The 22,187-nt window shown below is 35.4% G+C and overlaps 3 protein-coding genes across 3 annotated transcripts; all 3 read right to left on the reverse strand.

Moving 5' to 3' along the window:
- Positions 1 to 3,118: 3,118 nt before the first annotated feature.
- On the reverse strand, positions 3,119 to 5,557 carry LOC132168518 (putative receptor protein kinase ZmPK1). Its single transcript, XM_088519192.1, has one exon. It carries the CDS (start codon positions 5,546 to 5,548, stop codon positions 3,152 to 3,154), a length of 2,397 nt encoding a protein of 798 aa, XP_088375318.1. The 5' UTR covers positions 5,549 to 5,557; the 3' UTR covers positions 3,119 to 3,151.
- Positions 5,558 to 14,313: 8,756 nt separating this feature from the next.
- LOC132168523 (putative receptor protein kinase ZmPK1) lies at positions 14,314 to 15,606 on the reverse strand. The gene has a single exon (XM_088519354.1). It carries the CDS (start codon positions 15,589 to 15,591, stop codon positions 14,314 to 14,316), a length of 1,278 nt encoding a protein of 425 aa, XP_088375480.1. The 5' UTR covers positions 15,592 to 15,606.
- Positions 15,607 to 15,964: 358 nt separating this feature from the next.
- LOC148587859 (putative receptor protein kinase ZmPK1) lies at positions 15,965 to 16,711 on the reverse strand. Its single transcript, XM_088512486.1, has one exon. It carries the CDS (start codon positions 16,709 to 16,711, stop codon positions 15,965 to 15,967), a length of 747 nt encoding a protein of 248 aa, XP_088368612.1.
- Positions 16,712 to 22,187: the final 5,476 nt, after the last annotated feature.

Raw genomic sequence — 22,187 nt, forward strand, 5'->3', positions numbered from 1 at the left:
ATTAGAACTTTCAATATAATATTATTATTTTTAGTTATTTTGTGTTTTCATTTTATTTTCTTTTTATAAAAATTCACCAACTTTACCAAAAAAAAAAAAAAATAATCATACATGTAAATCTTAATTTCGCTAGACTGATATTTCATTTAAAATTTTCTTACAATTTGAACTTTGCTCTTTCTGTGTCTTTCTGTTAGCCTCACCTCACCAGTCACCGGCTTATCTTTATTTCGTTTGAAATGGTATTGCCGGTGAGTAGCTGGTGTGTTGACTTGTAGTCAATTAATTAATGATGCGTGTAATGTAAGGCTCAGTGTTGTCAATTGTGGATAAGTAATTGGAGGCTTTGGATTCGTTTGAATGTGGCCTAAAAAAAGTCACGCCGTTATTTAAAAAAGTCATGCCGTAGTGTTTTCATCTATGACATCCACAAAAGAATCCAATACATTATACATCACTCACGTCGCTATTTAATTACTTGCATATCTTGTCAAAACATTTCTCCATTCTACCCTTCAACTGCTTCTTCAAGAGTTTGAGCATTCTTTCATGGGTCGTGATACACACATTAGCACGCCAGGAAAAAGAAAAAAAAAAAATTATTAAAATATTAAAAAAAAAAATTTTTTTGCCTGGCTTACTTCACCTTCTTTCACTCACCATCAGGAAATGGCGGAACAGCTTCTCTCTGTTGTTGCTGAGCGAATGATTGGTACTGAAGACTGACTCTTTCTCTCTGTTGTTGCCGAGGTATCTGAAGACTGACTCTTTCTGAGAAGTATTTTGAGAAGGCTCTTTGTCTGGCAATTAACAAACGAGAAACAAATGAAGGAGCACTCATTAGGGTTGTCACTACAAGAGCTGAAGTTGACATGAAGTTTATAAGATAAAGGTTTTGGATAAAACGTCTCACTTCCTCCATCCCTACATAGACAAGAGTTTTAGTGACTTATCCCACTTAATTTGGAGAGATGCCAGAGGCAAACAGGTAAGAATTGGCCACATCATATATTTGAGTGTATTTATCTATTAGTGAAACATGATTAAGAACCGAATACATTTTCTACTTCTTGAAATATGTACATCAATGATTGATCAATTCCTACATAGTCAATCGAATGCCGATATTACGTATGATAAAGTGCCACGGGGATACACCTTAATTGATAATTGGCTTTGTAGACAACCTAGCAATTAGTGAAATCGGATAAAATATTGTGGGGAGGGTCAAATCTGGCAACTGAATGGTAAGAATTAACTTGTCGCATTGGTATTCATTGGTATTCATTTGGTCAAATCTGGCAACTGAATGCTCCATTATAACGCTAGAGGTCCATTGACTATTATTACTAACAATATGGACAACGTATTAGTGAAAGCCTTTGTTTGGTGAAGCTATTCTTTCTATATATATATTAGCAAGCCAACACCAGATGATGCCTTTGCTGCTCCATATTTTAAAAATATGAAAGTTGTGGTTTCTCTTCCCAGTGCCAAAAGGGTGAAGAGGGGTAGAGTAGTGCAGGACTCCGACGATGAAGCATAGGAAAAACAGAGGGGGGGCTAATATATGTCTTTTACAGGGAATTCAAAATAGTTGTTTACAATGTACTTCGTGTTTGTAATTGACAAGAGCCTCATGGATAATACTTGATGAGAATGAGTAGTTGTGATAGTAAATGAGTAGAAAAAAAAAATTATATTAATAAAGGTAGCATTTGGTAAGTGCTTTAAAGGGATGAGCATGGTATTCCTTTCATCTTTGACATAATTAAGCATGTAATTCATTAAATTAAACATATAATAGTTGGAGATTGAAAATATGTTTGTCCTAACTGATTCTAGGTAATTTACTTTCCAAATAAGATGACAAGAGCCAGCGGTATCATATGTTGGAACTGTGAAATGGCCACCTCAACAATTTCAAAGGGACTTGCATTTTTGTCATGGTGGAAAATTAAGGTAATTGGATGTTTATTAAAGAACTGTATTTTTGGTTTCTTTCTTGATTACCACCTCCAAAAAACATGTAAATTCTTTCAAGACTGCTGTATATGTCCAAGCATGCAGTAATCATACATGGAATAGATATTTAGTTGACAGAAATAGTTAAGACACTTAAACCATATAATTAGTTTAGAGAGAGAAAATAAAAGGTTCAAACATAAAATTATATTAAAAAAAAAAAAACTGTTGAAACATAAATTATGGGAGAGAGAGAGAAATTATGGGAGAGTGAGAGTTAGCACAATTAATTAAAGAAAAAAAAAACAATTAAGACATAAAATTATGCCAAAAAAATAGAAGAAAAACATTCGCTGGGTTATGAGAGAGGGAGAGAGAGAGAGAGAGAGAAAACGGTTGAAACATAAATTATGGGAGAGAGAAAGAGATTATGGGAGAGTGAGAGTTAGCACAATTAATTAAAAAAAAAAAAAAAAACGATTTGTTAAGACATTATGGGAGAGATAACAAAAAACTGGTTGAAACATAAATTATGGGAGAGTGAAAGTTAGCACAATTAATTAAATGTCTTAAACCATAGAATTAGTTTAAGATATTTAAGTAGAGATAGAGGGAGAGAGAGAGAGACGTGGGAGATAGAGTTAAGAGGACACGTGTCACAATTCTAAACATTCCTTACGTCAAAACTCAGTTTTTATATATGATGAATATATGATAAGGATTTGTCGAGCTACAATACTAAACAAATTTGCTGAGCACTTTAACAGTTCAATAAATCCTTAGTCATTTTATTGAGCTGGATGTGAAGCATTTTTTATTACATTGCTAGTTAAAATAGTTAAAAAGCTAATTTGTTGATGCCAATGTGAATGTTCCAAGCTTTTCTTCCGACGCGTGTCATGATCATAGTGGTGGGGATGCGCAATTGCGCATCACTACTCACTAGGAGAAAGTGGGCAATTGCATCTCGTACGTGGGTTCCGTTGTTCAATATTCACTATGGGCCTAACAAATCGTGCGGTCCATGGGCCTTTAGTTACCTTATTAGAGGGCTTTTGCCAGGTATGTGCATAAACGTCAATATAAGTATTCATTAAAAGAAAGTATTACAGAAAAAGAAAATAATCATAATTTAAAGTACACAAAACTTGTAAATTATTTTTCCAACAAAATTAAATTAAATGATCTAATGGCGTAGAAGCATCTCTACAACCTGGTTCATGGTGGGTCTATGGTCTTTGTCGTCTGCCACACATTGCAAAGCCACTTTGACCAGAAGTTCCATCTTAGCAGAGTCATATTTCTCAGTCACCCTCTGGTTCGGATCAATAATCTCTTCAATCCATGACTCCTGTGCATTACTGCTTCCAATGTTGGTGACCATCTTCTCCCTCACCAACTTCACCACACTCATGTGCTCCCCCGCCCCTCCACTGTCGGAGCTGTGCATACCTGTCGGACTTTTTCCAGTAACCATTTCCAACACAACGATCCCATAACTGTAGACATCAACTTTAGATGTTATAGGAAGATTGTAAAGCCACTCTGGAGCCATGTAACCTCTAGTCCCTCTCATTTTTGAGAAACTTGAATGATCAAGCTCACCTCTATTTAGTAGTTTAGACAGACCAAAATCTGCAACTTTTGGTTGATAATCAGAGTGTAAGAGTATGTTCTGAGGCTTTACATCACAATGCAAAACCCACTCCAGGCACTCCTCATGCAAGTAAGCAAGGCCTTTTGCCGTGCCCACTGCAATTTCAAACTTCTTTTCCCAATCAAGTGCAATATTAGAACTAAGATTTTCCGCCAATGATCCATGCTCCATGTACTCGTACACCAGAAGCCTGTGCTTTCCCTCTACGCAGTATCCCCAGATTTCTATCAAGTTCATGTGGTTAAGCCTCCCAATGGTGTTCACTTCTGCTAGGAACTCTGCTTCTCCTTGGTTGAATTCGCTGAGTCGCTTGATTGCACATACCCGCTGATCAGGCAGTACACCTTTGTATACTGTTCCCCTGGCACCTCGACCGATCACTTCACTAAATCCCTTCGTTGCCTTTCTCAGCTCGGAAAAGGTAAACCGCTTAAATCGAGTTGTCAGCAGGTATCCTTGTTCAGCTGGGTCTGAATGTCTATTAGTCCTGAACAAGAAAAACAACACTAGCAAAACGCAGGTAACCTCTGCACCTCCCACTGCGGTGGCAAACCAAAGCAAAAGCTTCACCTTCTCATTTTCATACGTTGTTTGTACTTGCTTAGGAACTTCGCGTGAACATTCCAACTCTGATTCTTTATCTGGCGTCTTGGTATGGAAAAGACCAGCTCTAGGTAGTCGTAAATAGAAGTTTCCCCCAAAATTTGGAGTACGTTGTCCGTTGAGAAGCATGAACTTGGGGAAACAATGATAGACACCTTCATCAGGGATAAAACTGAACTGGAACCCTTTGCAATCACACCTCATCAAGCATCGTTCTTCGCAGCCTGTAAAATTTAGATTACGCGTGAACTCTATATCAGAGCCATAGAACTCAACTTCAGCAAGCTGAACAAAACTGAACCCATCGGTTTGATTGCAATGGATATTGAACTCTGGCTCACACCCATAAGACCAGTCAGTTAAATTCTTCCTCTTGAAGCCATTTAAGCACTCACATCTCCTGCCAGTAGCATGATGATAACTACACAGACTATTGGGTCCACAGATTCCATGAATCTGGCATGGGAGAGACAACGCTTGCCATGTCACAACCCAATCTGTCTCTTGCAGGCTGTACAATCGAGGGTTGCCATCAGGATCAACGGTCAATCGTCTGGGAATCATCACCACACCAAAATCAGCTGCTTGGAATGAAAAATTATCGGATGACTGGAAATAGCCAGAGATGTTTAGTACAGCATCTCTACTAGTGTTGTGCTTGATCCTTCCGATTGATTCAGGGTCATTAACCCATGGAGTAGGCCAGTAGAGACTGGATACTGTTGGACCTTGGTAAAGCAGGCGGAGCACGTTTTCATCATCAAATTGGAGCTTATAGTAGCCAGAAGAATAGTCAAATTGGCTTTTTTTGGAGATGAGGCTTGAAACCCTGGTTAGTTTTTGTAGAGGAAGAAGAGTGTCTGTAGGTGAATCAAAGCTTTGCCAGATGACAACATTCTGATCATCAGAATTATGAAGAATAAGATTTCCTATGTTTAGGAGTTGTAGTTGCAAATTGGAGGCATCTAATGAGGTCGAGGCTGCAGGTGTACTCCAAATGGTGTTGCCAGCAGAATTTGTTAGGATAAGGCTTCCATCTTTCAAAAGTGAAAGCTTTGAGCCTCTTCCATCAACAGGGTCATCTCGGTTTGCCATCCAAACAATGGTGGGAACTGAGGATTTTGTGAACCATATGGCAAAGCTGAAAGCATTATCCCCAACAGAGAAAAACCCAGCTGAGAAATCTCCATTTGCAGAAACCAAATTGTCGCTTGGTTTCTCAACAGATAGAGATGAGCCTCTGAGAATGTCAAATGTTTTAGATGAAAATAGAGGAGGAGATTGCAGCAGACACAGAAGAAGGAAGAAAATTGAGATATCCATTAGATATATGAGAGGTTGCACGATATCTTTCTACTTTCTAATTCTTCTTCCCACTGTATATATAGTTAAAGAAAGCACTGCTCCCTATCCCATAAATGCGCAGTCCAAGTCTTTTTGGGATGACTGGGGAAACAAAAATCAAAGACGATCGATTACAGTATAGATCTTAGAATTTTAAGGTCTTTTTTCTTCTCTCAACACTGAGAGAAATCAGCGCTAGAAAAGTCTGGTCCAAGTATAAATGCTCATTCATCCAAAAGACTAAAAATTAAAATTTTAAAAAGTATAGTCAAGTTACAATAAAAATAAGTTGAAGTATATGCTTGCCTTGTTTGAAGGGGAATTGGGGGGCAAAGTTCTCTGTAGATGGGCTGTTTCAAAGGCTTATGTTTTAAATCAAATTGATAATAGGTGTTGTGGGATTTTTTTTTTCTTCTTTTTTTTCTTTTTTTTTTAGACCATTGATGTAGATTTTGTTGCCAAAAAAAATAAAAAATAAAAAACTTCACTTAACCCCTTGAATTGTCATTATTTTTGCAATGTTCTCCATAAAGTTCAATTTTTCTCAATTTAGTTAATGTATCCAAAAATATATATAAATATTTTTTCTAAAAAAATTGGGGTATTTTTGGAATTTTGTTAGGATTTAACGGAAAATCCTAACGGAATGGGACATTGAAAAAAAAAAAAAAAAAATTAAAAGTTTGATACACTAGATTGAGAGGTTTTAAACTTTAAGGGGTATATTGCAAAAGGGTGAGAATTCAATGGAGGTAAGTAAAATTTTCCAAAAAAAAAAAAAAAAAGATTAAGGTGATATCTCTATCACGCTAAGAAGAGATAAAATGAGATTTCTTATTTAGTAGGAGAAATTATGTTTTATCCGCCAAATTAACTTCTTTTTATCACCTAAACTTTTAAGCTTTAAAAAGTGACATTTAGTAATCCCCTTCAACTACGACTTTATTGTAAATTACATCCTCGATTAGCTTCTAGTGTTAAAATGGACCGTAAATGACACATGCGATGCGCACAGACCCTTTTCTTTACTTGAAATACCCAAATTACTCCTAAAAATTAATAATAAAAGATGTAAAAGAAACAAAAAAGTTAAGTACACTTTATCTCCCCGAACATAAACCTTATTTGCACTTGGTTCTCCAAACTACAACTCATTAGGCAACTCCGACATGTAAACTATAAAAATATTCTGAATTAACCCAATTGTTAGATTTAGCTGTTAATTCGAACAAAAAAACACATCACATCTTACTAGCACATGCTTTAGAGCCAATTTTTACATTACTAATTTACCCTATAGCTTATTTTGTATGACACACCTTATTTTAGTAATGGAGATTAAAAAAAATTAACCAATAACCAGAGACGGAGGGAGGGGGGACCAGGGTAGGCCATGGTCCCCCCCCCCCCCCCAAAAGAAGGGAAAAAAAATTATAAGTAAAAATAAAATAAAAAAATAATAAAGTAAAGTTTTAATTTTAGTCATTTGGCCTCCTTCAAAGAAAAAATTGGCCATATTTTTAAATTTTTTGGCCATATATAATAAAAACTTTTGACCATATTCTTAATTTTTTTGGCCCATACCCATTAAGTTTTTTTATTTATTTTTGACCCTTATGATAGTCTTTAGTTCATAAAAAACAACCAAAATAATTTTTTTTAATAAAAAAATTCTAAAGAACCGACAAAAAAAAAAAAAAAAAATTGGCTGGCCCCCTTCCATAAAATTTCCAGGCTCCGTCCCTAACTTTTACTTCAATAAAATTCATACAAGAATGTTGAAGGTTCGTTGAGAGCAGGCAAAACTTTTTATAACATTCAAAGTCGTCTACGTGATCAAAGCGGCAATGTTATACTTCAATAAAATTCATACGAAAATGTTCTTTCTCGTCAACACAGAAGATTCGCTGAGAGCAGACAAAACTTTTTATAACATTCAAAGTCGTCTACATGATCAAAGCGGCAATGTTATAATTAGAGACAAAGGGAGGGGGGACCGGGGTAGGCCATGGTCCCCCCCCAAAATAAGGACAAAAAAAAAAATATAAGTAAAAAAAATTAAAAAATTAAAAAATAAAGTAAAGTTTTAATTTTAGTCATTCGGCCTCTTTCAAAAAAAAAAAAATTGGCCCTATTTTTAAAATTTTTTGCCATATCCAATCAAAACTTTTGGCCTTATTCTTAATTTTTTTGGCCCATGCCCATTAAGTTATTTTTTATTTTATTTTATTTTTTTTGGCCCTTACGGTAGTCTTTAGTTCATAAAAAACAACCAAAATAATTTTTTTTAATAAAAAAATTCTAAAAAACCGAAGAAAAAAAAATTTTGGCTGGCCCCCTTCCATAAAATTTTCAGGCTCCGTCCTTAACTTATACATCAATAAAATTCATACAAGAATGTTGAAGGTTCGCTGAAAGTAGGCAAAACTTTTTATAACATTCAAAGTCGTCTACGTGATCAATTTCAATGAACATTCAAACTTTTTATAACATACAATTGAACATAAATAAAATAATCAATAATGACAATGACAATGATGATGATTTCAATGATATTTATCCTTTTATGAGAAATATCCGGTAAAGAATGCTACTGAATCTACCATAAAGTTCAATTTTCTCAAATAACAAATGACAAAAACTGATATACAAATGCCAAAATCCATGAAATTGTAAATTAACAACAGAATTCAGTAACGGACAGTGACAGCGATACTATTAAAAGAGTTGCAGAGAATAGTTAAATTAACTATTTTCACTACCAAAAATAGTTAATTTGGTAATTAGCACAATTCTCTTTTTTTTTTTTTTTTTTTTTTTTAATGCATTCCACCGTCCACTGAATTCTCAAAGCCCATGTCTAACTACCGTAACCAAGACGCAACACAACTATGGCCAGAGACGGAGGGAGGGGGGGACTACGGAGGCCATGGTCCCCCCCAAAAGAAGGAAAAAAAAAATTATAAGTAAAAATAAAATAAAAAAATAATAAAGTAAAGTTTTAATTTTAGTCATTTGGCCTCATTCAAAGAAAAAATTAGCCCTATTTTTTAATTTTTTGGCCATATCTAATAAAAACTTTTGACCATATTCTTAATTTTTTTGGCCCATACCCATTAAGTTTTTTTATTTATTTTTGACCCTTATGATAGTCTTTAGTTCATAAAAAACAACCAAAATAATTTTTTTTAATAAAAAAATTCTAAAGAACCGGAAAAAAAAAAAAAAAAAAAAAAAAATTTGGCTGGCCCCCTTCCATAAAATTTCCAGGCTCCGTCCCTACCAATAACAGAGCAGCCACTCTAACAAAACAGAAGGGTGACTGCCATTTGATGCAAAGGCCAAAATTGAGAGTGATGTTTGCACAGCCATCCCATGTAAACATACAGATGGGTGTACTACAACCCCTATCTAAAGCAAAGAGAAATGTATTTGTAGATTTATCAATAGGGGATTCCACAAATGTAATCTTGATTTATTGAATTTGTAAAAAAAAATATGAAACAAATATGAATAACTTATTAAACCCTAACATTTTTCTAAAGCAAACGGGTAAATGGGTAGCTACCTAGCTAATAGAATAAAGGAGGACATTGCACGTGCAAGTGGAGGGCCCTTAGAGCACTCACATCCGACTTAACAAATATTTAGCTAAAAAACATATTTTTCTATTTTAGCTATCAACTTTTTCAAATTACCTACATCCAGCTCAACATTTTAACTATTCACTTTCACATGTCAATTTAAAATATTGTTTATTTATCTACTTTTTCTATCCCCAATAAAGATAAGAGACCAATATTACTTTTATTATTAATATAAATAAGGATTTGATGAGCTACAGTGCTCAACAAATTTGCTGAGCACCGTAGCAGCTCAATAAATCTTTAGTCATTTTATTGAGCCGGATGTAAGAGGACAAAACGACACCGTTTTGCTTGTTGTTTTAATGTTTTTTTTTTTTTTAGAGGCTTTTTTATATTTTTCCCTAAAAATTTCTTGCATGTTGATCACATTCAATGATAAGAGTATATATAGTTTCACATTCAATGATCACAGCATGTATATATTTTTAAAACAAAAATATTAACAAACAACTTGAATACAAAATACTCTTATAAAAGCGCAAAAATAATTTTAACCTTTATATTACATCCAAACAATTATATCAAATAAAACACATAAAACCTTCCGAAACATATTGATTGAGAACCAACTTTTGAAGAGAAAATTTGATAAATGCAGCATATCTCTTAGCAATCAAAGCCAATTCTTGATGATCGATGTAATGTCTCTAAGGTTTTTTTTTTTTTTTTTTTTCAATTTAATGTCTCTAAGGTTTGAATGACATAATTGACCACCCACCAATATACAATACTAGTATTTTGTGCTCTGACTCTGAGATTTTGCCGAATGATTTTCTTGGTCAAATAATGAAACGGATTGTTTTGTGTTTGGCATCCATCAATACGTTAGGCATCAATTAATATGAGTTTACTTCTATGGGGTTCATATCTTTCTTTTAAACACATTTGTAAGTAATAGATACATACTTAATTAGCATGTCTACAATAATAGCTTTAGTTTGTATTGTTGACAATTTTTTATGGTCATTTTGGTGTTTTTTGTTAGCCTTGGGGGATATTGACAATGGAGTGGTATATACATATTATTTTTTCTTTAAACTTTTGTAATTCTGCTATATACGAACTTATTATATTAAAAACGCATATGCATCTCACAGAGTCTTTCTCTAAAATTGATTGGAGAAACTTCCTCAAACTCAGTGTATAAAATGTCATGTGTTCATTTGTATGCGATCGAAATGAGATTGAGTTTTTCTCCAAACTAGGTTGAAAAAACTTCTTTCAACTCAATCTATAAAAATGTCATATATCAACTTGCACGTTAGATGCACATACAATTTTAAATAACAATGAAAATCACATGTTTTTCTTAATAAATTTTCTTCCAACTTATCTTCACCAACAGTTGTTTCATCAATGGTTTGATTTCGTTAGTTGTGGTTGCCGGCTGGCCGGTAAAGACCAACTTTTGTCTTAACTAATTATGAGAAAGTCTAAACGTCTCATGTTGATCTACATATATATTTAATACTTGGTCCCAAGAAAAAAAAAACTATAGTCAAGTTACAATAAAATAAGTTTAAGTACATGCCTTGTTTGATGGGGAATTGGGGGGGCAAAGTTCTCTGTAGATCAAACTGATAATACATAAGTAATGGATAGCATGCGCCAGTGATATGGTATTGGGGTTATCCCACATCGGTTGTGGAAGGGGTTGGTGGTCACTTTATAAGTGTGAGGGAAAGCCTCACCTCTTGAGCTAGCTTTTGGGGTTGAGATAGGCCCAAGACCACCCAGCACTGGTATCAGAGCCCAGGTTTACCAACAAGTCTCGGCCCAACAGTCTACGGGAGAAACGGGTTGTCGCTGCTCCGACCCAGGGCCCGATGTGTGAGGGGGAGATTGTTGGGTTATCCCACATCGGTTGTAGAAGGGGCTGGTGGTCACTTTATAAGTGTGAGAGAAAGCCTCACCTCTTGAGCTAGCTTTTGGGGTTGAGATAGGCCTAAGACCACCCAACATACCCAACATATGGAATTAATAGGTGTTGTGGGAATTTTTTTTTTTTTTTCTCTTTCATTTTTTTTTTTACACCATTGATGTAAATTTTGGTGCCAAAAAAAAAAAAAAATCAAAGTGATATCCGAATAGAAAAAATAAGCTTTAAAAAGTAACATTTAGTCACTCAAACTACAACTTTATTGTAAATTATAAGTCCTCTATTTGCTCCTAGTGTTAAAATGGACAGCAAATGGCACATATATGATGCCCACATGTTATTTTCTTTACTTGAAATACCCAAATGACGAATAAAAATTAGGGTTAAATACTCCATACCCTCTAGGGTTTTTCAACTTTATTTTTTTCTCCCTGTGGTTTCATTTTTATCACAGAAGGTCCCTGTGGTTTTGATAAGTGACCAAGTTAGTCCATTCGTTAGTTGACCGTTAGGACTGACACGTAGACCAATCAGACGTCGACACGTGGCACATATTTAATTTTTTTTTAAAATTAAAAAAATGTATTTTTTTAAATAAAAATTTAAAAAAATGTATTTTAAAAAAAAAAAAAAAAAAAGAAACAGAAAAAAATTGAGGGTGGCTTGGCCATTTGGGGGTGGCTCTTTGGCCATGGGGGTGGCCTGGCCACCCCCATCTGGCCGGATGGGGGTGGCCGAGCCACCCCCTAGGCACCAGGGGGTGGCTCGGCCACCCACTTGGAGCCCAAGGGGGTGGTCGAAACCACCCCCAGTACCCACTAGGGGTGGCTCGACCACCCCCATGGAGCCCTAGGGGGTGGCCGAAACCACCCCCAACAGTGATTGGGGGTGGTTTTGGCCACCCCCTAGGGCTCCATGGGGGTGGCCGAGCCACCCCCAGTACCCACTGGGGGTGGTTTCGGCCACCCCCATGGCCAAAGTGGGTGGTCGAGCCACCCCCAATTTTTTTCCGTTTCTTTTTTTTTTTTTTAATTTAAAAAAAAATATACATTTTTTTAATTTTTTTAAAAATTAAATATGTTCCACGTGTCGACGTCTGATTGGTCCACGTGTCAATCATAACGGTCAACTAACAGATGGACTAACTTGGTCACTTATCAAAACTACAGGGACCTCCTGTGATAAAAATGAAACCACATGGGGGAAAAAATAAAGTTGGGAAACCTTAGAGGGTATGGAGTATTTAACCCTAAAAATTATTAAAAAAAAAAAAATAGTTAACCAAAAACAAAGAAGTCACTCTAACAAAATAGAGAGGTGACCGCCATTTGATGCAAATGTCAAAGAAAAATGCTATGGGTACTAACTCTTTTATTAATAAAAACTTGTTAAATTGATGTGTAGCTTATTCATTGAAAAAAAAAAAAAAAATTACTTAAGAGAAATGTAACGACTACCAATAAATGAGCTATACATCAGTTTAGTTGGAACATAATCCTCTCCAGTTTATGTGAACTAGAAAATATCGAATTAGTAATATGTAAAGGGTATTTTTGTTTTTTAACTTTTTGAAATGACAAAAATATACATCTAATATAACTAACTGGATATTCTTTTAATTCAGTTTTTTTAGTAAGTCTCTATTAATAAAAGAATTAATATTTTTCAAGCCGAAAATAGAAGTGAGTTATTGCACAACCATCATCCCCATGTGAACATAGAGGAGGACATTGCACGTGCAAGTGGAGGCCCTTGCATCACTACTCACTAGGAGAAAGTGGTCAATTGCACCTCACACGTGGGTTCCATTCTGCAATACTGAGTATGGGCCTAGCAAATCGTGCAGTCCATGGGCCAATAGTTACCTTATTAGGGGCCTTTTGCCAGGTAGTGCATAATAAGGGTTTAAGCAAGCGAAGCCGCTCACGAACGAACTCGAGATTGGCTCGTATAAGCTTGACTCAATTGTTAAATAAGCCGTTTGTGAATACAAATTTTGGCTCGAATATTAAACGAAGCAAACTCGTATAAACTCGGCTCGATATATATATATATATATATATATATAATTGCTTCATTCAATGTATTTACAGTGAGAAATAAGAAGTGTTTCACGATGTATAATTATTCATATGACTTTTAATATTAAAGTGAATGATTTTTTTTTTTTTTTTTTTGTGTTCTAATAGTTGCTCATGTGATTTCATGGAGGAGTGTCCTTCAGTAGATGAGTATCTCCATGCCAAAAGGATCCAACCTCCTACCACACGTTCATCTCCATGCCATGAATCCAAGGCCATCCTCCAGCCTCCCACATGGTCAAAGTGCCCAACACGGGTCAAAGTCCCACTTTCCATTGTGTTTGTCCAACCTTTTCAAAAAACACAAAGCATACTTTTGTCTCAAATTGCTAAAACCAAACTCACTCCCACCCTTACCTATCTATAAAAGGGAAGCACATAGCAATTGAGGGACAAGAGCTTGGCGCGTCCTTGCAGCAGTAGCAGGTTAGGTGCAAGTCAATAGTTGGCTAACTATAGACACATGCACAAGCTGGCTTCTTGAGCCGTTACAGTGAAAAAAAAAAAATTGTAAAAAAAATTATTTAATATTTGAGCTGATTGTCGAGCCAGCTTGGACCAATTCATTTAATATGCAAGCCGAGATCGAGCACACTTTTTCAGCTCGTCCTTGAGCTCGGCTCGAATAAAATTTAAACGAGTCGAGTTCGGACAAGTAAAGCTTGCCCAATTAGCTCGACTCGTTTACACTCATATGCATAAACGTCATTACGTCAATATGTTAAAATATTTTATATTTTCTAAATTAGGTTTATTAATATTTTCCTTAACATGTTATTTCTGTTAGAATATTTTTATCCTCCGTTATTATATTTTATTGTAAGGTTTATTTTCTTCTTTAATAGTTTAGGTCTACTTTAGGGTTTATTAGTCACTACACATTGTCTCTTTATAAACAGAGAGTTATGTAATATTGTTTGATACAGTGAATATATAAGATGTAGCCCATACGTCTTTCTCCGCTTCCGCGCTCTCTTTTATTTCTCTTTCATATTTTAGTATTTTTATATTTTAATATGTATTTCAATATAAGTATTCATTAAAAAAAAAAAAAAAAAAAAGTATTACAGAAAGAAAATAATCATAATTTCAAGTACACAAAACTTGAAAATTATTTTTCCAACAAAATTAAATTAACTAATGGCGCACAAGCATCTCCACAACCTGGTTCATGGTGGGTCTGTCATCTTTGTCGTCTGCCACACATTGCAAAGCCACTTTGACCAGAAGTTCCATCTTAGCAGAGTCATATTTCTCAGTCACCCTCTGGCTCGGATCAATAATCTCTTCAATCCATGACTCCTTTGCATTACTGCTTCCAATGTTGGTGACCATCTTCTCCCTCACCAATTTCACCACACTCATGTGCTCCCCCGCCCCTCCACTGTCGGAGCTATGCATACCTGTCGGACTTTTTCCAGTAACCATTTCCAACACAACGATCCCATAACTGTAGACATCAACTTTAGATGTTATAGGAAGATTGTAAAGCCACTCTGGAGCCATGTAACCTCTAGTCCCTCTCATTTTTGAGAAACTTGAATGATCAAGCTCACCTCTATTTAGTAGTTTAGACAGACCAAAATCTGCAACTTTTGGTTGATAATCAGAGTGTAAGAGTATGTTCTGAGGCTTTACATCACAATGCAAAACCCACTCCAGGCACTCCTCATGCAAGTAAGCAAGGCCTTTTGCCGTGCCCACTGCAATTTCAAACTTCTTTTCCCAATCAAGTGCAATATTAGAACTAAGATTTTCCGCCAATGATCCATGCTCCATGTACTCGTACACCAGAAGCCTGTGCTTTCCCTCTACGCAGTATCCCCAGATTTCTATCAAGTTCATGTGGTTAAGCCTCCCAATGGTGTTCACTTCTGCTAGGAACTCTGCTTCTCCTTGGTTGAATTCGCTGAGTCGCTTGATTGCACATACCCGCTGATCAGGCAGTACACCTTTGTATACTGTTCCCCTGGCACCTCGACCGATCACTTCACTAAATCCCTTCGTTGCCTTTCTCAGCTCGGAAAAGGTAAACCGCTTAAATCGAGTTGTCAGCAGGTATCCTTGTTCAGCTGGGTCTGAATGTCTATTAGTCCTGAACAAGAAAAACAACACTAGCAAAACGCAGGTAACCTCTGCACCTCCCACTGCGGTGGCAAACCAAAGCAAAAGCTTCACCATCTCATTTTCATACGTTGTTTGTACTTGCTTAGGAACTTCGCGTGAACATTCCAACTCTGATTCTTTATCTGGCGTCTTGGTATGGAAAAGACCAGCTCTAGGTAGTCGTAAATAGAAGTTTCCCCCAAAATTTGGCGTACGTTGTCCGTTGAGAAGCATGAACTTGGGGAAACAATGATAGACACCTTCATCAGGGATAAAACTGAACTGGAACCCTTTGCAATCACACCTCATCAAGCATCGTTCTTCGCAGCCTGTAAAATTTAGATTACGCGTGAACTCTATATCAGAGCCATAGAACTCAACTTCAGCAAGCTGAACAAAACTGAACCCATCGGTTTGATTGCAATGGATATTGAACTCTGGTTCACACCCATAAGACCAGTCAGTTAAATTCTTCCTCTTGAAGCCATTTAAGCACTCACATCTCCTGCCAGTAGCATGATGATAACTACACAGACTATTGGGTCCACAGATTCCATGAATCTGGCATGGGAGAGACAACGCTTGCCATGTCACAACCCAATCTGTCTCTTGCAGGCTGTACAATCGAGGGTTGCCATCAGGATCAACGGTCAATCGTCTGGGAATCATCACCACACCAAAATCAGCTGCTTGGAATGAAAAAATTATCGGATGACTGGAAATAGCCAGAGATGTTTAGTACAGCATCTCTACTAGTGTTGTGCTTGATCCTTCCGATTGATTCAGGGTCATTAACCCATGGAGTAGGCCAGTAGAGACTGGATACTGTTGGACCTTGGTAAAGCAGGCGGAGCACGTTTTCATCATCAAATTGGAGCTTATAGTAGCCAGAAGAATAGTCAAATTGGCTTTTTTTGGAGATGGGGCTTGAAACCCTGGTTAGTTTTTGTAGAGGAAGAAGAGTGTCTGTAGGTGAATCAAAGCTTTGCCAGATGACAACATTCTGATCATCAGAATTATGAAGAATAAGATTTCCTATGTTTAGGAGTTGTAGTTGCAAATTGGAGGCATCTAATGAGGTCGAGGCTGCAGGTGTACTCCAAACGGTGTTGCCAGCAGAATTTGTTAGGGTAAGGCTTCCATCTTTCAAAAGTGAAAGCTTTGAGCCTCTTCCATCAACAGGGTCATCTCGGTTTGCCATCCAAACAATAGTGGGAACTGAGGATTTTGTGAACCATATGGCAAAGCTGAAAGCATTATCCCCAACAGAGAAAAACCCAGCTGAGAAATCTCCATTTGCAGAAACCAAATTGTCGCTTGGTTTCTCAACAGATAGAGATGAGCCTCTGAGAATGTCAAATGTTTTAGATGAAAATAGAGGGGGGGATTGCAGCAGACACAGAAGAAGGAAGAAAATTGAGATATCCATTAGATATATTAGAGGTTGCACGATATCTTTCTACTTTCTAATTCTTCTTCCCACTGTATAAATAGTTAAAGAAAGCACTGCTCCCTATCCCATATATGCGCAGTCCAAGTCTTTTTGGGATGACTGGGGAAACAAAAATCAAAGACGATCGATTACAGAACAGATGGTAGAATTTTAAGGTCTTTTTTCTTCTTTTTCTTTCTTTCAACACCCAGAGAAATCAGCGCTAGAAAAGTCCTGTGAGGACCATGGAGGCTACCTAATATGTTGCTAAATCAGCGCTAGAAAATAAGTTTTAGTATATGCATGCCTTATTTGAAGGGGAATTGGGGGGCAAAGTTCTCTGTACATGGGCTGTTTCAGAGGCTTATGTTTTAAATCAAATTGATACTAGGTGTTGTGGGATTTTTTTTTTTTTTTTTCATTTTTTTTAGACCATTGATGTAGATTTTGTTGCCAAAAATAAAAAACTTCACTTAACTCCCTGAATTGCATTATTTTTGCAATGTTCTCTATAAAGTTCAATTTTTCTCAATTTAGTTAATGTATCCAAAAAAAATATATAAATATTTTTTCTAAAAAAAATGGGGGTATTTTTGGAATTTTGTTAGGATTTAATGGAAAATCATAACGGAATTGGACATTGAAAAATAAAAATTAATTAAAAGTTTGATACACTAGATTGAGAGGTTTTCAACTTTAAGAGGTATATTGCAAAAGGATGACAATTCAATGGAAGTAAGTAAAATTTCCCAAAAAAAAAAAAAAAAAAAAGATTAAGGTGATATCTCTATCACGCTAAGAAGAGATAAAATGAGATTTCTTATTTAGTAGGAGAAATTATGTTTTATCCGCCAAATTAACATCTTTTTTTAACCTAAACTTTTAAGCTTTAAAAAGTGACATTTAGTAATCCCCTTCAACTACGACTTTATTGTAAATTACATCCTCGATTAGCTTCTAGTGTCAAAATGGACCGTAAATGGCACATGTGATGCGCACATACCCTTTTCTTTACTTGAAATACCCAAATTACTCCTAAAAATTAATAATAAAAGATGTAAAAGAAACAAAAGTACAATAAAGAACCAAAAATAAAAAAGTTAAGTACACTTTACCTCCCGGAACATAAACCTTATTTGCACTTGGTTCTCCAAACTACAACTCATTAGGCAACTCCGACATGTAAACTATAAAAATATTCTGAATTAACCCAATTGTTAGATTTAGCTGTTAATTCGAACAAAAAACACATCACATCTTACTAGCACATGCTTTAGAGCCAATTTTTACATTACTAATTTACCCTAGAGCTTATTTTGTATGACACACCTTATTTTAGTAATGGAGATTAAAAAAAATTAACCAATAACAGAGCAGCCACTCTAACAAAACAGAAGGGTGACTGCCATTTGATGCAAAGGCCAAAATTGAGAGTGATGTTTGCACAGCCATCCCATGTAAACATACAGATGGGTGTACTACAACCCCTATCTAAAGCAAAGAGAAATGTATTTGTAGATTTATCAATAGTGGATTCCACAAATGTAATATTGATTTATTGAATTTGTAAAAAAAATATGAATAATTTATTAACCCCTAGCATTTTTCTAAAGCAAACGGGTAGATGGGTAGCTACCTAGCTAATAGAATAAAGGAGGACATTGCACGTGCAAGTGGAGGGCCCTTAGAGCACTCACATCCGATTCAACAAATATTTAGCTATAAAACACATTTTTCTATTTTAGCTATCAATTTTTTCAAATTACCTACATTCAGCCCAACATTTTAGCTATTCACTTTCACATGCCAATTTAAAATATTGTTTATTTATCTACTTTTTCAATTCTCAATAAAGAGAGAGACCAATATTACTTTTATTATTAATATAAATAAGGATTTGTTGAGCTACAGTGCTCAACAAATTTGCTGAGCACCATAGCAGCTCAATAAATCCTTAGTCGTTTTATTGAGCTGGATGTAAGAGGACAAAACGACGCCGTTTTGCTTGTTGTTTTATTTTTTTTTTTATTTTTTTTTTCATAAAAGGACATTGTAGTAACTTACCCGTAATAAAACGACGTCGTTTTACATTTTCTGTCCAAACTGACGGTTTTGACTAACGGAGTGGCCAAAATGCAACAGTTTGGTAGTTTTGAGGGCTACTTTATCACTTTTGGAATATTAGGGGATTAAATCGTAAACGGCTGGTAGTTTGAGGGGGCTTTTTTATATTTTTCCCTAAAAATTTCGTGCATGTTGATCACATTCAATGATAAGAGTATATATAGTTTCACATTCAATGATCACAGCATATATATATATTTTTAAAACAAAAATATTAATAAACAACTTGAATACAAAATACTCTTATAAAAGTACAAAAATAATTTTAACCTTTATATTACATCCAAACAATTATATCAAATAAAAAACATAAAACCTTCCGAAACATATTGATTGGGAACCAACTTTTAAAGAGAAAATCTGGTAAATACAGCATATCTCTTAGCAATCAAAGCCAATTCTTGATGATCGATATAATGTCTCTAAGGTTTGAATGACATAATTGACCACCCACCAATATACAATACTAGTATTTTGTGCTCTGACTCTGAGATTTTGCCGAATGATTTTCTTGGTCAAATAGTGAAACGGATTGTTTTGTGTTTGGCATCCATCAGTACGTTAGGCATCAATTAATATGAGTTTACTTCTATGGGGTTCATATCTTTCTTTTAAACACATTTGTAAGTAATAGGTACATACTTAATTAGCATGTCTACAATAATAGCTTTAGTTTGTATTGTTGACAATTTTTTATGGTCATCTTTGTGTTTTTTGTTAGCCTTGGGGGACATTGACAATGGAGTGGTAGTTTGAGCAAGGCGTATTAGTTTTTTCCTTAAGCTTTTGTAATTCTACTATATATGAACTTATTATATTAAAAACACATGTGCATCTCACAGAGTCTTCCTCTAAAATTGATTGGAGAAACTTCCTCAAACCCAGTGTATAAAATTTCATGTGTTCATTTGTATGCGATCGAGATGAGACTGAGTTTTCCTCCAAACTAAGTTGGAGAAACTTCTTTCAACTCAATCTATAAAAATGTCATCAATCGCACATACAATTTTAAATAACAATGAAAATCACATGTTTTTCTTAATAAATTTTCTTCCAACTTATCTTCATCGACAGTTGTTTCATCAATGGTTTGATTTCGTTAGTTGTGGTTGCCGGCTGGCCGGTAAAGACCAACTTTTGTCTTAACTAATTATGAGAAAGTCTAAACGTCTCATGTTGATCTACATATATATTTAATACTTGGTCCAAAGAAAAAAAAAACTATAGTCAAGTTACAATAAAATAAGTTTAAGTACATGCCTTGTTTGATGGGGAACTGGGGGGGCAAAGTTCTCTGTAGATCAAACTGATAATACATAAGTAATGGATAGCATGCGCCAGTGATATGTAATTAATAGGTGTTGTGGGAATTTTTTTTTTTTTTTCTCTTTCATTTTTTTTTTTAGACCATTGATGTAAATTTTGGTGCCAGAAAAAAAAAAAAAAAAATCAAAGTGATATCCGAATAGAAAAAATAAGCTTTAAAAAGTAAGATTTAGTCACTCAAACTACAACTTTATTGTAAATTATAAGTCCTCTATTTGCTCCTAGTGTTAAAATGGACAGCAAATGGCACATATATGATGCCCACATGTTATTTTCTTTACTTGAAATACCCAAATGACGAATAAAAATTATTAAAAAAAAAATAGTTAACCAAAAACAAAGAAGTCACCCTAACAAAATAGAGAGGTGACCCCATTTGATGCCAAGGTCAAAGAAAAATGCTATGGGTATTAACTTTTTTTATTAATAGAAACTTGTTAAATTGATGTGTAACTTATTCATTGGAAAAAAAAAAAAAAAAAACAATTAATTAAGAGAAATGTAACGACTACCAAATATCAATAAATGAGCTACACATCAATTTAATATGAACATGATCCTCTCCGGTTCATGTGAACTAGAAAATATCGAGTTGATAATATGTAAGGGGTATTTTTAATATTTTTGGAGCCGAAAATAGAGTGTGATATTGCACAACCATCATCCCCATGTGAACATAGAGGAGGACATTGCAGGTGCAAGAGGAGGCCCTTAAGCTTTTCCATCAACGCGTGTCGTGATTATAGCGGTGGATGCGCATCACTACTACTAGGAGAAAGTGGGCAATTGCACCTCACACGTGGGTTCGGTTCTGCAATATTGAGTATGGGCCTAACAAATTGTGCAGTCCATGGGCCAATAGTTACCTTATTAGTGGCATTTTGCCAGGTATGTGCATAATAGGGGTTTAAGCAAGCGAAGCCGCTCGCGAACAAACTTGAGATCGGTTTGTATAAGCTTGACTTAATTGTTAAATGAGCCGTTCGTGAATACAAATTTTTGCTCGAATATTAAACGAAACAAACTCGTATAAGCTCGGCTCGATATATATACATGTGTGTGTAATTGCTTCATTCAATGTATTTACATTGAGAAATAGGAAGTATATATATGTAATTGCTTCATTCAATGTATTTACATTGGGAAATAGGAAGTGTCCCACTAGGTATAATTATTCATATGACTTTTAATATTAAAGTGAATGATTTTTTTTTTTTTTTGGTGTTCTAATAGTTGCTCATGTGATTTCATGAGTGTCCCACAGTAGATGAGTATCTCCATGCCAAAAGGATCCAACCTCCTACCACAAGTTCATTTCATCTCCATGCCAAGAATCCAAGTCCAACCTCAAGCCTCCCACATGGTCAAAGTGCCCAACACGGGTCAAAGTCCCACTTTCCCTTGTGTTTGTCCAACCTTTTCAAAAAACACAAAGCATACTTTTGCTCACATTGCTAAAACCAAACTCACTGCCACCCTTAACCCATCTATAAAAGGGAAGCACACAACAATTGAGGGACAAGAGCTTGGCGCGTCCTTGCTGCAATAGCAGGTTAGGTGCAAGTCAATAGTTGGCTAACTATATACACATGCACAAGTTGGTTTTTTGAGCTGTTTCAGTGAAAAAAAAAAAAAATTGTAAAAAAAATTATTTAATATTTGAGCTGGTTGTCGGGCCGGCTTGGACCAATTCATTTAATATGTGAGCCGAGCTCGAACACACTTTTTCAACTCGTCTTTGAGCTCAACTCGAATAAAATTTAAACGAGCCGAGCTCGGACAAGTAAAGCTTGCCCAATTAGCTCGGCTCGTTTACACTCATATGCATAAACGTCATTACGTCAATATGTTGAAATATTTTATATTTTCTAAATTAGATTTATTAATATTTTCCTTAACATGTTATTTCTCTTTATATTAGAATATTTTTATCCTCCGTTATTATATTTTCTTGTAAGGTTTATTTTCTTCTTTAATTAGTTTAGGTCTACTTTAAGGTTTATTAGTCACTACTCATTGTCTC

Source organism: Corylus avellana, chromosome 1 (genome assembly GCF_965113065.1).
Source record: "Corylus avellana chromosome 1, dhCorAvel1.hap1.2, whole genome shotgun sequence".
NCBI classification, from domain to species: Eukaryota; Viridiplantae; Streptophyta; class Magnoliopsida; order Fagales; family Betulaceae; genus Corylus; species Corylus avellana.

Bases quoted from the DNA above. Each gene is read 5' to 3' on its own strand.
- LOC132168518 (XM_088519192.1), bottom strand. From the start codon at position 5,548: ATGGATATCTCAATTTTCTTCCTTCTTCTGTGTCTGCTGCAATCTCCT.
- LOC132168523 (XM_088519354.1), bottom strand. From the start codon at position 15,591: ATGAGGTGTGATTGCAAAGGGTTCCAGTTCAGTTTTATCCCTGATGAA.
- LOC148587859 (XM_088512486.1), bottom strand. From the start codon at position 16,711: ATGGATATCTCAATTTTCTTCCTTCTTCTGTGTCTGCTGCAATCCCCC.